This window comes from Amphibalanus amphitrite, unplaced genomic scaffold (assembly GCF_019059575.1).
Source record: "Amphibalanus amphitrite isolate SeventyFive unplaced genomic scaffold, NRLGWU_Aamphi_draft 001224F_arrow, whole genome shotgun sequence".
NCBI lineage: Eukaryota > Metazoa > Arthropoda > Thecostraca > Balanomorpha > Balanidae > Amphibalanus > Amphibalanus amphitrite.
The window spans coordinates 201,510-217,796 of NW_024882718.1; the positions used below are offsets into that span (position 1 = coordinate 201,510).

The 16,287-nt window shown below is 47.4% G+C and overlaps 1 protein-coding gene and 1 long non-coding RNA gene across 3 annotated transcripts in view; one reads left to right on the forward strand and one right to left on the reverse strand.

Moving 5' to 3' along the window:
- LOC122371262 overlaps nt 1-11,613 on the forward strand; it is a 37,409-nt gene extending 25,796 nt beyond the window's left edge. For both annotated transcript variants that reach the window (XM_043347436.1, XM_043347437.1), the window contains exons 10-17: nt 3,837-4,025; nt 4,409-4,532; nt 4,873-4,993; nt 5,438-5,582; nt 8,020-8,105; nt 9,588-9,685; nt 10,089-10,114; nt 10,489-11,613. In XM_043347436.1, the coding sequence (XP_043203371.1) occupies nt 3,837-4,025; nt 4,409-4,532; nt 4,873-4,993; nt 5,438-5,582; nt 8,020-8,105; nt 9,588-9,685; nt 10,089-10,114; nt 10,489-10,621 (922 nt within the window). In that variant the 3' untranslated portion in view covers nt 10,622-11,613. The remainder of the gene's footprint in view (nt 1-3,836; nt 4,026-4,408; nt 4,533-4,872; nt 4,994-5,437; nt 5,583-8,019; nt 8,106-9,587; nt 9,686-10,088; nt 10,115-10,488) is intronic.
- A 459-nt stretch (nt 11,614-12,072) lies between these two features.
- Nucleotides 12,073-13,154, reverse strand: LOC122371263. The gene is made up of 2 exons (XR_006254702.1): nt 12,846-13,154; nt 12,073-12,572 (listed from the first exon to the last, which is right to left on the reverse strand). It is a non-coding gene; the product is annotated as an uncharacterized LOC122371263 (long non-coding RNA).
- Nucleotides 13,155-16,287: the final 3,133 nt, after the last annotated feature.

The following is a 16,287-nucleotide window of genomic DNA, read 5'->3' on the forward strand; positions in this document are numbered from 1 at the left end:
CTTCGTGGCCAGACACGGCTCTCAAGGAGAGCAAGAATGGCGCCGTGCTGGCACGCTCTCGGTGGCAGAGTTGAACGATGCAGAAAACCTTATTCTGCGCAAGATGCAAAATGATCAGTATCATCAGGAACTGATCGACCTGAAGAACGGCAGTTCGGTCTCCAGCAAAAGTAGTCTGCTGGCACTCTCACCCTGGCTGGATGAAGACGGTGTCATTCGGGTCGGTGGTCGGCTCCTCAACGCACCACTCCCAGCCACGGCTCGCCATCCAGTGATCCTGTCTCGCAGCAGTGAAGTGACTCGATTAGTAGTCACGCACTTGCACAGCCAGCTTCTGCACGCTGGCGCCGAACACGTCATCAATGAAGCCAGACAGCTGTACTGGATCCCCAGAGCACGGGCGACAGTGCGGAAGATCCTGTCAGCCTGCCCGCTCTGTCGACGAAGACGAGCCCAGCCTCAAACGCCAAGAATGGCTGCGCTTCCGAAAGCGCGCTTAGCTGTGACACACCCATTCTGCAACGTCGGCATCGATTACTTCGGCCCGATACTCACCAAAGTAGGCAGGAAGACGGAGAAGCGATACTGTCTGCTGGTGACATGTATGTCTACCAGAGCAGTCCACCTCGAACTATCGACATCTTTAAGCACCGAATCGTTCCTCATGGCCTTCCAGCGTTTCGTCGCTCGTCGCGGTAGGCCAGCTTCGGTGTACTCGGATAACGGAACCAACTTCCGCCGAGGGGAAGCTGAACTCCGACGTCTTCTAACCGGCCTAAATCAAGGCTGCATCAGTGATCGGCTCGCCCAAGACAATATCCGCTGGTTTTTCAATCCTCCCACCGCATGCCATATGGGAGGTATTTGGGAGCGAATGGTGGCCACCGTGAAACGAGCACTCCGAGTAGTCCTTGGAAACTTCATCGTTCATGAAGAAGCTCTACTGACCGCTATCGCAGAAGTAGAGGCAGTCATCAACAGTCGACCTTTGACGCACGTCAGCTCAGAGGCCAGTGACTTTGAAGCGCTCACTCCCAGTCACATCCTTCTCGGCAGACCGGCGTGTCTCCTGCCGTCTCAGCTCAGTGACTCATCACGCATGAATGTCAGGAGTCACTGGCGGCAAGCACGAGCCATAGCCACACAGTTCTGGCGAAGATGGCTCAGGGAATACGTCCCCACCCTCGTTCAGCGCACCAAATGGACGTCAGACGTTCGGAACCTGCGCGTCGGAGACTTGGTGCTGCTAGCCGGCGACGACACGCCAAAGGGATTGTGGCCGCTGGCTCGAGTCGCTCAGGTGTACCCTGGACCCGATGGTCGTGTCCGTTCTGTGGATATAGTGACCGCTAAAGGACGTCTCCGCCGTCCTGCTAGCAAAGTGTGTCTCCTCGAGGGGAGTGATGATGATGGTGATTAGTGGTGCAACTGCGCTCTGCCCAGTGTGTGTTTCGATGGGCATGGTGCCAAGGGTGACGACGGGTCACTCTTGGGGGGGGAGGATGTCGCCGCCGTAGCGGCTCCAGTGTTTTATGGCACGCGCCATTTTGCATATTTTCACGCAGTCGGAATTTCGTCGGTGCTATTGTTGTCGTGTGAATGAACTCGTTGAAATTAGAAGGAGAAAATGGCGGACAATATAGATTGATCAATTCGGAACAAGTTTAATTCGACTTTCGTATTATTCGGATTTTGCTTATTCGTAAGTTTACCAGTCGATCGAGTCGGATTCGATTCGTTCGCAACAGCCTCATTTTAGGCAAGTAGTTTATTTTGTCTTATATATGTTGCAGGCACTTTAGAAAATCAGTCATTTTGTAAAATGCCTAGGCATTTTACAAAAAGACGGCTGTTTGAAAAATGACTGAACGCAACCAGGCTTTTTTCAAAATGGCTAGCCATTTTACAAAATGACTAGGCATTTTGCAAAATGCCTGACCAGCATGGAACGTAGATCCCACTACAGATACTATGGCCAACAGTTTTTGGACGTCTTCCTATACCCTATAGGTACGTGTTCAGCCTGTAGCTGATCGATTTGAAGCTCTGTGATGACGACAATGCTGAGTAACGACCAGGTTGAGTTGCAGACTCGGCTGTAGCATAAAGCATTGTTTAGTTAATGCTGTAAAAACTCCCAAGTACATCAACGCCGTTCATGTTCTGCCTGAAACTAGACCTAACAAAACCAGCCGGAGACCGGCCCTAGTCAAAAGGCAGGCCCGGTTGATGTACAATTACATGTAAACGAATGAGTGTAGTCTTTGTTTGATTGTGCCATTACGCACAAAACTGCATTATGTATTTGGACATTAAAAACACGTTCGAATTTAATTATAATTTCCCACTCCTTCTCTCTAATCCTCACATTTTAACACGCGCAGTGGAAGGGGGGGGGGGCGGATTCCGCCCACCCCTCTGTTTTTCGCCAATAACTCGCGTCGCAAGCATGATATTACTGTGAAATTGTGGCTGTCTGTCCAGAATTGAGCTGCGGATCTTCTCGTGCAAGAAATAAGAAAATCGGTTTCTCAACTTTTCTTGTAATAGCGATGTAAAGTCAAACATCCTGCCGCGGCGGCCGGCGCTAATCGTTACGCGCCGCCTGAATTGTAGACTGTGCCGGGGCGGGACGGTCCCGTCTTTACATCGCACTCCTTACCGCTGATTATATTCGATTCGCGTCAAATTTTGTGAGAAGACTAAGAAATGTACAGGCAATCTCATGGTCAAAGAATTTTGAAAATCGGCCGGTAACAACTTGAGTTATGAGTGTGTAAACACAAACTTGTGAATTCAGGGCTGCGGAGTCGATGGATTTTCGGCGACTCCGACTCCGACTCCGACTCCGACTTTCAAAAACCAGCTCCGACTCCGACTCCGGGCAGAATTGTCGACTCCGACCGACTCCAACTCCCGACTCCGACTCCGCAGACCTAGCAGGGCTGCGGAGTCGACAGATTTTCGGTGACTCCGACTCCGACTCCGGGTTTCTAAAATCGACTCCGACTCCGACTCCGACTCCGGTCACGACTGTCGACTCCGACCGACTCCGACTCCGCAGCCCTGCTTGTGATTGCCGCGTTTCCCGCGTCGGCCGATCCCGCTTCAGCCGGCGACATCTTACCCTTAGCAGGCTTCTAGCTGCCATATTTGTTGTTGGATTAACTAGAAATTCACCATACATACTCACAAATGTATATTCTTTCGTATAGTGAAAGAAATAGTCGTTTGTTGACGCTCCAGATCGATCATTTTAAATCCAGCAGCATCGCTGACGTGGGGGTTGGAAATGTCGCGGGCCTGCACTTCTCAAAATAGAGGTAGGTATGGACTTCCCACTGCTGGACTCCTCTGGTCATAATGCTGGACTCCTCGGTCCACCTACACGCTACCAAAACGTATATAATTAGGTACTCGTATCTACAACACGCTGCTCAGTCATTTTGTAAAATGGCTAGGTATTTTGTAAAATGCCTAGGCATTTTGCAAAATGACTGGAGAGTCAGTCATTTTGTAAAATGCCTAGGCTTTTTGCAAAATGCCTGGAAAATCAGGCATTTTGCAAAATGCCTAGGCTTTTTACAAAATGACTGATTTTCTAAAGTGCCTGCAACATATATTTTACTTAATCATTAGATTTTCTGATGAGTGACCTCGGATATACTATTTAAAAGCATAAAGTTTTTTTGCAATAAGCAGATATCAATTATCATTTCACTTTGGTTTCAGCAGTTCCATCGATTTACAAAACTAGACAATTAAAATGTGGTGAGCAGCTAAAATTTAGTGCAGTTTGCGTATTTTTTCGCCCACTGACGTGCAACTGTCTGCAGCCGGACGCAGACGGAGCGGCGCGGGATCGAATCCCACTCGCATCGGGACTTTGCGCAGGACGGCGGCTACCTCTGCCCCTCAGAAGTGAAATACGCGCGCCCGAAGCGCGCCAAGAACAGCAAGGGAGAGTGGAAGTTTATCGTCAACATGGACCGCTACACTCAGACGCTGCGAATGGAGAAATGCATGTAAGTGAGATGGTGCCATTCGCGTCTCTAAATTTACCGTCTTCTGGTTTAGCTGTACCTTTATCTGACACGTCTCTAACCTTCTCCGGAATATTGCTGACCACATCTGATATTCTGATACCTATGCGCGATCGGTCTGACCACTCTGACACTGTCTAAATCAGCTGACCCTGTCTGACCCTATCCGACCCTTGTCTGGGCTCTGACGCTACATGACCCCGTCTGACCCATCTGACTGTGGCTGACCCCATCTAACTTTAATATGACCTTTTCACTCCGTCTTACCCTATTTGACCCATTCTGATCCCTGCCTATGCCTAGCTAGCCCATCATTCTTACCCTATGTGACCTTCTCGACCCTTTCTTACCATGTCTGTCCGTAGGCGACCGGGCGGCAGCTGCAGCTACGTGTCACACCACTACAAGTCTCAGTGCTCTCAGGTGTCCAACTATCACCGACTGCTCAGCTGGGATAAACAGAGGGGGCTGCACATGGACATCTTCAAGGTAGGGGAAGTAGGGCAGCAGAGCCAAGTTGAGAGGACTGTATGTAGATATCATCGGGGTAAGGTCACAAGGTGATGTAACGAAGGAACAGGGTTCAAACACCGATGAGTGCACATTGACATTTTCAAGGTAAATGACTCAAAATAATGCCAGCTGTAGTGTTGGCATTAATTGCATATGCGGGTAAAATGTGTAAGCACTAAGCGGTTCTTCATTCATGATTCTCAATGTGTCCTGTTTTTTTTTCTTTCAATGATGCGTTTCCCTCTGTATCAATTTCGCCTAAACGTACCCAGCTGTAACCCCGTTTCCACTAACCGTACCCCACCGTGCCCCACAGGTACCGGTGGCCTGCAGCTGCCATATCCAGGGGTACGCGTACGTGTACCCACCGCTAGGCGGCGCCTCGATCGGTGGAAGGGCCCAGTCCACCATTCGTGAAACTGTGGAGAATCCTCCCGGTAGGTGGAAGTGTGTGTCTGTCCACCGGATTTGTGGGCATGCCGGGTGTATGGGAATTTGATGGGTCTACCGGGGAAGTGTGAGAATATTACATCATCTCCTACATCCTCCTTCAATGTAAACCTTCATAGCGCATGGGCTAGTTATATGACACTATATAAAAAAAAAAACAGAAAAAATGAATGTGGCGTAAATTCACGAGAAACTTATGCGTTGGTTACAGCACATTTGTTTCCTATTTTTCTCATTCACTCTTCGATACTGTCATTACCATTTTGAGTTTCGACATTCGTACTTTTACTCCGAGGCCGAAATTACATTTGTGGGACATTTCGACAAAAGCACCCAGTGGACAGGTCTATATGATATATATTATATACAGTCATACGAGTACGTAACATATTCGTCCTCCGTTGACTCACGTGTCCAAACTTTTGTTTCAGGGGACAGCGGGCGGACGCGACGTCCGTTCCAGACGGTAGTCCGACCCTCCAGGGAGCCGGAAACACCACCGCCGCCACCAGTCACCACCACCACTCCGGCACCAACCACCAGCACCACCACCGAGGCGACCACCACCACCAGAAGGTGAGTAAAGGGCACCACCACCAACAAGAACGCTATGTTCACCGCAACCAACACCAGTGTAACCAACACCAGCAAACGGTGAGGGGAAGATGAGATGGCAATCAGCACCGCCAACATCAAAACTATATAGTGGAGATGGTTTGGCAAAAGCAATGTGTGATGTAGAAGAGGGGAGAAACATGAGCGAAAGAAAGAAGAGGAGACTTTGAGTTCATTCATTATGTACCTATTAATTCCTTAACCCTATTAGTGGCAGGGGGGGGGGGGGTTGTTTTTATCCACCCCTCAGGTTTTTCGGGAATATCTCCGAAACCGCTGAAGCTACGATGCTGACATTTTCTGACTTTTCCTAAAACTAAATTGGGCACATTCCCTGAAAATTTCAAGTTCATAACTTTACCAGGGGTGGCTCCAGAGCACTAGGAATTGGGGGGTCCTATTCGTGAAGCGAGTCATTTGGGCGAAGATCACGATGCTGCACCAGTTTTACGAACAGTGAATGAAAGATATCATGTGATAACATATACAAAGTTATTGTGCAACCTCTTTTGACACGTTTTTGCTATAATAGGCGGATCCAGGCGTCCAAAAAGGGGGGTTATTTTTTACCTCCCAACATAGGTGCCCTGACACCGCCTATGCATGACCAATACAATTTTAGTCGTTCTCTCATAAGAAAATTGTAACATAACAAGACCATTGCCACCCTTTTTAGAAACAGTACCAACAAAAACCTTATTTACTATACTTTTTGTGTACCCCCAATCTCAATGATCTGCATCCGCCTATGATTTTTGAAAATGCATATTTTTAGGATCTATGTGAATTCCTGGTTCATTCTCTATCGATCGGCAAAAGTTGCGTTAAGATTGGTTCAGAAACCTGGCCGTGATAAACAGTCAAAAATGTATCTGCACTTTGCCCGTTTTTACCCCCCTCTACCCCCCTATTGACATTTTTTAATTTTTTTTTTAGAAATGTAGATCTCGAGCCACATCGAATGCCGTTTGAATTTTGAAAATCGGCCCGTTAGATCTCGAGATATCAAGGGGGTCGTAAACAGCCCCCCCCCCCTGCCACTAATATGGGGTAGCCAGGAGCCTGCCACTAATAGGGTTAACCCGCGCCCGGCTGGGGGTCCTGGATTTCCACGCCCTGCTGGGGGGGGGGGGGGGTGTTTGAACATCCCCCCTTGTAACTCGGCTCCTGGGCCACGTAGCGATACGCCGAAGGCGGCGTTCGAAAGAGCGCCAAAAATAATGACGAAATCGCTTCAGTCAATTTTTTGGTCAGGTCAAAGGTCAGGTCACCAGAGGTCATTGAAGGCAAAATTTCGCCGATTTCCAGGTCGAATGTAGAAAATTTCCAAGAAGCCAACGCATAACTCGGGAACCAATAGAGCTACAGCGCCGCGGAAAAGCGCATTCGATAGCCCTATTAACGCCCTTTCTGAGTAATTCTCTCAGATTTGACCTAACGTCAACGGTTTTGCCTGCAGGGGGCAAAAACTGCAAAAATAGCCGATTTTTTCGGAAACAGTTTTGCGGCAATAACTTTTGACCCAAGCCTTGTACGAGCTTACTTTTACCGGCATCGTGTTCCTCTCGTCAAGACGCATCGAATGAACTATAACTTGACCTTGAAAGGTCAACTTGAAAATTTGACCTCAGGTCAAGGTCATGACCTGACCGGAAAGGGTCATGTTGCATATCAGTCGATCCGTATCGTCGAGCTGAACACATCTAAGGCGTTTTCATCGCTCTAGCATGCCTCTATCAAAAGTTATTTGCGAAAAACTGTTAGATACCATTCGTGACCTAAGATGACCTCAGGGCATAAACAAGGGTCACGGACACCATTTTCATGTTCAGTGTGTCTAAACCACTTGTAATTCAGTGTTTGGGAGTGTTTATAATGTGTTTCGTCCAAAAGAGGCGCATTTCAATTTTCTCCCATTGACTTATAATGGGGAGGTCGCAAAATTGACCTGACCTTAGGTCACCGATATCAAAATTCCGAGATAAACATTTTATAGATACTGTTACCCTTATCAATCGCTGAAAGTTTCAAAGCAATCGGTCACTCGGTGTAGCTATGACAGACATTGAAACTTTTTATGAGGTGAGGTCACTTCAAGTGACCTGGTGACCTGACCTTGAATGACCTTGGTCTGAAATTTTCACAACATGTGTAGAATTGATGTATGATAAGGTGTACTAAAAACGGCGGCGCTCCGCGCCGCCGTTTTTGAGATATTCGCGAAAAACCACAAGGGGGGTGTTCAAACACCCCCCCAGCAGGGCGCGGGTTAACATTTCATTGCCTATGTATTTGGCACAGCAGAACGTTCAATTATCGTGTGAAGTACACTTACGGATAGGCTGAGCTCTATTAGGTGTCGTTTTGACGGTTGTCCACGTGTTTCCATGGTTACCAGGTACCGCGGCATCAGCCGACTGCGGCCGACCCGGAGGAGGAAGGTGACCTTCCCGCCGTATCGACCGAGGCCCAAACTGGACACAGGTGAGACTTACTCCCGTCGTAACGAGACCAAACTGGGCACAGGTGAGACTTACTCCCATCGTAACGAGACCAAACTGGACACAGGTGAGACTTACTCCCGTCGTAACGAGACCAAACTGGACACAGGTGAGACTTACTCCCATCGTAACGAGACCCAACTTTGGACACAGGTGAGACTTACTCCCGTGGTAACGAGACCCAACTGGACACAGGTGAGACTTACTCCCGTCGTAACGAGACCAAACTGGGCACAGGTGAGACTTACTCCCAAATGGACACAGGTGAGACTTACTCCCGTCGTAACGAGACCAAACTGGACACAGGTGAGACTTATTCCCGTCGTAACGAGACCCAAACTGGACACAGGTGAGACTTACTCCCGTCGTAACGAGACCAAACTGGACACAGGTGAGGCTTTCTCCCGTACCAAAGTCGACACTTACAACTATGGTCTTTTTACACCGATTATTTTATTTCTAACGAGAACTTTTGAAGGCACTCAGCTACTTTGTTCACTGGTCAGCTTTGGTGAAATGTAGCTATTCGGACGCGGACAGAAATCAGACACGGGCGAAGTTATATTCCGCGAAGTGTGACACAAATTAAACACAAATAATTGGCGCGGTCTCTCACCAGATATATGTAAGTGCCATTTCGAGACCAAAAGAAGAAGCTATACCATAGCTTGGACCAAAGCTTGGACATTTTGCAAACCTGGCCAACTAACTAGCTTGACCTCTGTGCTTCAGACATTTAGGTAGGTATATGGTATCCTGTGGTGATTAAGTTTAGGCATTGTGCCTATTATTTTTTAACTAAGCACTGTTTTTTCTTCTTCTTCTTTTTTAAGAAAATCAGACGTCTCTACGATCCCTCTAACTTTGCGTGCTCTTGTTCTGTTCCATGGGAATAAATGTTGGAAGTGCGGTAATTACATAATACAGGCGACAAGCATTGCTTATCACGCAAACATTATTTCATTAGCTTTATGAGTCTGATACTGTAAATCTTCTAAATGCCGGCTCAACACATTTCATACTTAAATTAATTCTCCATCGCTGGCTCATTTTGATGAGCTCTTAGCACGCCCCGTGATCATGGTTTCTGTGACACAGGACCGGTTGCTGACAACATAGAGTCGCAACGTAAAGGTCAGGACCACTGTGAATGTATGTGGGTTTCTGTGCCGAGCATTGAGCTATGATTCTGGACACGCATTCTACCTGACGTGTATATTTCGTGGTTACGAAGTACAGGGGGCAGGCTAATAGTCACAGTGAGGTCGGACGGTCATGTGTGCATGTTTTTCCCACACTTCACGGCAATGGACAGACGACATGGAAAGGTAAAGAGCAGGTAGGTAGCAGGAACGTAACTTTTACCAGCCGACTGTGTGTTTTTCATTTTATCAAACTGCTTCCTTGTGACATGATGACGTAAAACTTTGTCTCAATCACGACGCCATCTTGTTTGTTGTTGCAGTTGAGAAGGATAACGGAGACTCGCCGATCCAGATCCCCGGATTGGCGGACCCTGATGACGTCACGTACTTCAGAGGAAGCTTCGGCGACCGTCTGCCGGTTAGTAGCGTCATATGACAGCGATTTAGTGACGTCATAGTAAGACAGCAACGATTTTTTTTTATTTACCTCAATAAGTCTTTTCGTTCTGTGCGTTTTTAAGTAAAATATCCTTTTGGTTAGTAGAAAGTAAAACACAATGAATTAGCGGGCAAGAAAGTAATATTTCTTTGGTGTTAAATCGCGGTATTTGTTTTGTCATTGTCCCATCCGGACCAGTCCGGTCGTGTAAAAGCTTATGAAGCATTGTCTCGGACACCGCTCGGCCAATCAAAAACTAGCCAGCTGCATCAGGGGGTGCTGACAGTTTTATCGGTAATTTAACTGACTTCTTAGTTTGACAAATTATTACGAAACCCTTCGATCTTTTATCTAATCATTGCTTTCCTTCTTTTCGTTTCAGACTGATACCAACGAGATAAGACGAAGGTAAGAGACGATGTATTCCGTAATCCGTATTATTGTTCAGGTTTACGTCTCCTATATATGCTGTAGACGGCATATTTCCAGCTTCAACTATGTTATGCCGAAAAATCGGTTCCAGTCAATAGCAACTGCCTTATTTTGTTCACATTGCAGCAAATTATTGCTACAAACGGTCGATGCGGATCAGCCTTCGCTCAAACTTGGATTGGTGTTATGCGGTACAGCCTATCTTCAGGCGTCGGCTGCTAGCGTCATCTGTCGGCAATGTCTATAAGTACTAGTATCGCCGTCCTCGCAAGGTGGCGCTAGGGTGGAGACGAACTATAACTAAAGCATGTTTTCATTGACTCATCACTAATGTCTTGTTTTCTCTTCAGATCGGACCAGCAGGAAAGTGGCGGTTCATACCAGGTCCCGGCCATTCTTCCTCCGCCCCCTCCCACGCAGAGTCAGCCCGAGGAGAGAATCAACTACGGCTATCACCCAATCATTGACTTCTTCGGCAAGTAGCCGTCCAATCACACAGCAATACTGAGGACACAGTAGCCAATCATAAGCCAGTGATGTGGGACAGCGACCAATCATATGTCAGTGGCCTGACCCTGACCAATCAAGTGCCGGTAAAATGCGGTATCGGTCAATGGTGTCAGGTGTGAATAGAGTGAATATCGAGCCAATCACTTCCATCGGACATAGTAAACTGCCAATAGTTGGCTGGTTGAATGAATTAGTGCTTGCCAGCGCCGTGATGACGTTGAAGCTCATTCAGAGGGAAATAATAACTTTTTGACGTTATTGCTGGATGTCATGATCATCTGTCAAGTTACGTTTTGACAACATTTGACGTGTCAAGCGAACATGCAAGTGTTAGACTTTAACATTGGTCCGAATTCAAGTTGAGTTCAACAGAGCGTAAAGCTGTAAGCTGTACAGAGCGCTTGTCGTAAAGCTGCTGTTATCGTAATAACGGGGTTATTGTTTTCATCTGTTAAATGTTTGGTTAAATAGCATCGTAGTGTAACCTTACAATTGAGTTATTCGATAAAGTGAAAATGTGTAAATAATGTGTTTTTTTTTTTTTGCTACAAGAAATATGACCGTTATCTGTTACGTCATATGAGCCCGTGCTTATGCATTTTGCAGCATACGTACAAGTATACGCAGTGTAGGCACAACGCCTGCTCAGCAACAAATGGCTCCTGTTGTTGATTGGTTTGTTAATTTGTTACGTTGTTTGGTAACGACTAATGTGACTGAAAGCAAGTGGAGTGATAATGCGAAAAGCTGCCCAGTTACCGCGTGATGCAAAACTTTCGTGACGTCACGTGACTAGTACGTTACGCTGCATCATGTCTCTTGGAATGTGTGACGGGCAATTCGACTCTGTACCTGTATATATCGACTTTATTGAGGAATGTGAGAGAATGGTAAGTTGACGTACGTCGGACGCGGCTTGTATTTATTTTATGTTGTAATAAACTAAATAAACTGAATGGAGACAACAGCTTTCAGAAAAGACATTCATTCTGCTGTCACGATCTCCTGTCGTGTTGTCTTCCGTATCCAACAAGTTGATTCAAAGCACTGTCAGGGCTGAAACAGACTCTTTCCGCGTTCAGGAAATCGCACGCGAGAGCCTATTCAAATATATTGTAATTCTTCTCGCATCAATCGTTTGCGGGAGGCGCGTGCGATTGATGCGAGCGTGCTTCCATGTATTTGAATAGGCTCTCGCATGCGATTTCCTGACCGCGGAAATAGTCTGTTTCAGGCTTCAGGCGAACAATACAGTGGAGAGTAGCAAAGAGTACACAAAGAAAGTGAAGCTTACCTAAATAAACATGCAAATATTTGTTGTCCTAGAAACACGTTAATAAATGATGTCGGAACGCTGCAAATCATATGCGTTATGCACAATTCGCTTTAGAAACTGAAACGCTTCAACAATGGAAAATCCCGACAATGCAGCGCAGTTTTTTATTCTCGGACAAGATCCAGTCATGGCAGTGGTTGTAACTTACTTCAAAATTGCATCAAGTATCGATGGCGTCTCAGTTCAAATGTCCTACGAGTTACAAGTTCCGGTAATGCACACACATTTCATTTTTTTATCAAATCACAGTGAGTAGGAGTCAGTCGATTTGCTAACTGGACGCAGCGAGACATTCTAAAAAGGCAATCTACCACGTAAGACATGTAAGCTCAAAGATAGCACCAATGTTTCCCTGGTTTGAGTCCCGACTGGTACCCAAACCGCATTAGAAGCTCGGTATTAGCTCACTGGTGATTCGCCGACAGCTCCCTGCTAGCTCAGAGCTCATCAGTGGCCTGGTGAGCTCCTGTGTTTAACGTTGGCTCAGGAGTAGCTCACAGGAGCCTGTCGGATGTAGCTCACCGTTGGCTCCAGACGGAGCTAGTCGCTCTCCTGTTTGATGTTCTCACAACGCTCCTTGATCTCACCCTTTATGAAAAAGAAAAATCCATTAACGTCAGGAATAAGCGTGAATGACATCACATCGATAAGGAAAAATAATCTCGTCTTACTTATACAAAGAGATGGAACAAACCATAGCTTTACTAAAGACGGCGGACATATGCAAAAGACTGTTCATGGAAGTTTGAACGATAAAACTGGGAACTGTTTAAAGCAAGAACATCAGAATGACTTGACAGAGTAAGTCAGACTCCTTCACCCTTTCACGTCTTTTCCTCATTCTTAGAGCGCGGTACTCACATCAGTAACCTGGAGGCACTTGGCCCACTCGGAGAGCGAGATGTCACGGTCTCCGTTCGTATCACATCCATCCAGGAAGGGCGCGATACAATGCTCCATCGAGAGCAGGGTGGCGCGGATTGGGAACAGCTCGTGACGCGACACAGACCTGTCCGGGCAGAGGTCATCGAGGTCAGAGGTCAGGTCATTGGGGGTCATCGGGTCAGGTCATTGAGGTCAGAGGTCAGGTCATCGGGTCAGAGGTCAGGTCATTGGGGTCAGAGGTCAGGGCATTGTGGGTCAGAGATAAGTTCACGACGTTGGAGGTTAGGCCATTGAGGGTCAGGGGTCAGGTCATTGAGGGTCAGGGGTTAGGTCATTGGGGGTCAGGGGTCAAGTCATTGAGGATCAGAAGTCAGGTCATTGAGGGTCAGAGATAAGTTCACGACGTTGGAGGTCAGGCAATCGAGTCAACGTTATTTAAATGGGTCAGATACCAGTAAGAGGGGTCAGGGACGTAGCCAAGGGGGGGGGGGGGGGCGGAGGGGGCGCCCGCCCCTCCCTTGGGGTTTTCAGGAGGCCCCCCGAAAGGATTCAGGCCAACGTGGGCCGAAGGCCCACTTTGGCCTGAATCCTTTCGGCCTGAATCCAACGTGGGCCGAAGGCCCACGTTGGCCAAAATCACGTCGGAGGCGAACGAAATTCACCCGGGAATCTAAAAAATGACGTCAGAACAATCGGGGCCCTCTGACCAGCCTGACAAGTGACAGCTAGGGCTCTTCTCATCTCCTGTGAATAACCACTAGTGTCTGTGTCTGACCGCTAAGGCCCCTCTGACTCCTCAGTAGAGAGGAGGCCCTCTGTGGGTAGGAGGCCCTGTGTAGAGAGGAGGCCCCCTTAGAGAGGAGACCCCCTGTAGAGAGGAGGCCCTCTGCAAAAAGGAGGCCCTCTGTAAAAAAGAGGCCCTCTGTAAAATAGAGGCACTCTGTAAAAAGGAGGCCCTCTGTAGAGAGGAGGCCCTCTGTAGAGAGGAGATCGTCTGAAGAGAGGAGGCCCTCTGTAGAGGAGGACTCCCTCAGTAGAAAGGAGGTCCTCTGTAGGTAGGAGGCCCTCAGTAGAGTGAAGGCCCTCTGAAGAGAGGAGGCCCTTTGCAGAGATGAGGTCCTCGGTATAGAGGAGGTCCTGTGTAGAGACGAGACTCTGAAGAGAGGAGGCCCTACATAGAAAGGAAGCCCTCTGTAGAGAGGAGGTCCCTGTAGAGACTAGAGAGGAGGCCCTCTGTAGAGAGGATGCCCTCTGTAGAGAGGATGCCCTCTGTAGAGAGGATGCCCTCTGTAAAGGAGGCCCTCTGGAGAGAAAGACACCCTCAGCAGAGAGGAGGCCCTCTGTAGATAAGAGGCAATCTGTAGAGAGGAAGCCCTCTGTGGCTGTGTTGGTATTTTTACGATGGATGCAATTACCCAAACCATTTATCAGACCGTGGTGATATTCCCATAGCCATGCTTCGCACAACTCATAATAATTTATTTGACCGGGAAATTAATATATACCTATCCATCGATTGTTTGTTTCATATACGGCGTAAATGAAGCAAACCACCTGGACCATAGGAAAATTTACTAACGAAACCATGTTTTACTTACAGCAAGTAAACGTGGCATATTCACACATAAAAAAAATTGATAACCGTATAGTTTCAATCTTGCAGACGTCAGTCAGGTCAGAATCGTGACAAGCCTATTGGAAAATATAATGAACTGTGTCCTGCTTCGAGAAAACGAGTCAAAACCACCCAATTCTTTCTGAATTAGGTACGTCAGGTCAGATTATCTGATCTGTAAGCACCCAGGTGGCATTTACTGACAGGGGCACCGGGAAGGATAATCTGAGGTGAGGTGAGGTCATCAACAGTTTTTAGCCAATAAATCACGACATGATGGGGCTAGATAGTTGTTAGTGTACCAAACCGTTCGCCTGGTCATGACGCGCCGATTGGTACCCAGCGTGACCTTCCTAGGTCAGATTTTGAAGTTGACCTATCTATGTAGGTCGTTATAAACCATGTTATTTGTTAACCCTATTAGTGGCAGGCTCCTGGCTACCCCATATTAGTGGCAGGGGGGGGGGGGCTGTTTACGACCCCCCCCCTTGATATCTCGAGATTTAACCGGCCGATTTTCAAAATTCAAACGGCATTCGATTTGGCTCAACGAGATCTACATTTCTTAAAAAAAAAATGTCAATAGGGGGGTAGAGGGGGGTAAAAACGGGCAAATTGCAGATACATTTTAGACTGTTTATCACGGCTAGGTTTCTGAACCAATCTTAACGCAACTTTTGCCAATCGATAGAGAATGAACCAGGAATTCACATGGATCCTAAAAATATGCATTTTCAAAAATCATAGGCGGATACAGATCATTGAGATTGGGGGTACACAAAAAGTATAGTAAATAAGGTTTTTGTTGGTACTGTTTCTAAAAAAGGTGGCAATGGTCTTGTTATGTTACAATTTCCTTATGAGAGAACGACTAAAATTGTATTGGTCATGCATAGGCGGTGTCAGGGCACCTATGTTGGGAGGTAAAAAATAACCCCCCTTTTTGGACGCCTGGATCCGCCTATTATAGCAAAAACGTGTCAAAAGAGGATGCACAATAACTTTGTATATGTTATCACATGATACCTTTCATTCACTGTTCGTAAAACTGGTGCAGCATCGTGATCTTCGCCCAAATGACTCGCTTCACGAATAGGACCCCCAATTCCCAGTGCTCTGGAGCCGCCCCTGGTAAAGTTATGAACTTGAAATTTTCAGGGAATGTGCCCAATTTAGTTTTAGGAAAAGTCAGAAAATTTCAGCATCGTAGCTTCAGCGGTTTCGGAGATATTCCCGAAAAACCTGAGGGGTGGATAAAAACAACCCCCCCTGCCACTAATAGGGTTAAGACCTCTGGCGACCTCAATATTGACCTGACCCAAAAAAGTTGTTTACAAAAGTTGTAAGTCGTTCAACGAACTATCAAACGCCGTTGCCGTTTGTCGCTACGATTCGTGCTTTTCGAGTTCTGACGGGGGCCAAAAAGGCCCCCGCCCGATTCAGAGTCTTTCAGAGCCCGCCCGGAATACGGTTAAGCGCTTGAACGATATATGATAATACACCAAGTGTTACGTACTCTGACCGTCATCCAGTATCCACCCATTCCTCGCAGATCCTCCCCCCCCCCCCCCCGCCCCCCTCCTGCTGCGGTCCGGCCGCCGCCGCCGCCGCCGCCGGCGCCCGAGTTTTTTTTTTGCCAGTTACCATGCCACTGGAGACTTGTGATAGGCGTATGTTTCTTACCGCGACAGCGGTAAGAATAAAGAAACATACCAGTCATGGTGTGTCAAAAGTGGAAATAGCCGGTGCGCAGTCTGGCAACCCGGCAGCCCGCTGCCATAGGGAAATTCAGCTTTTGTCGCT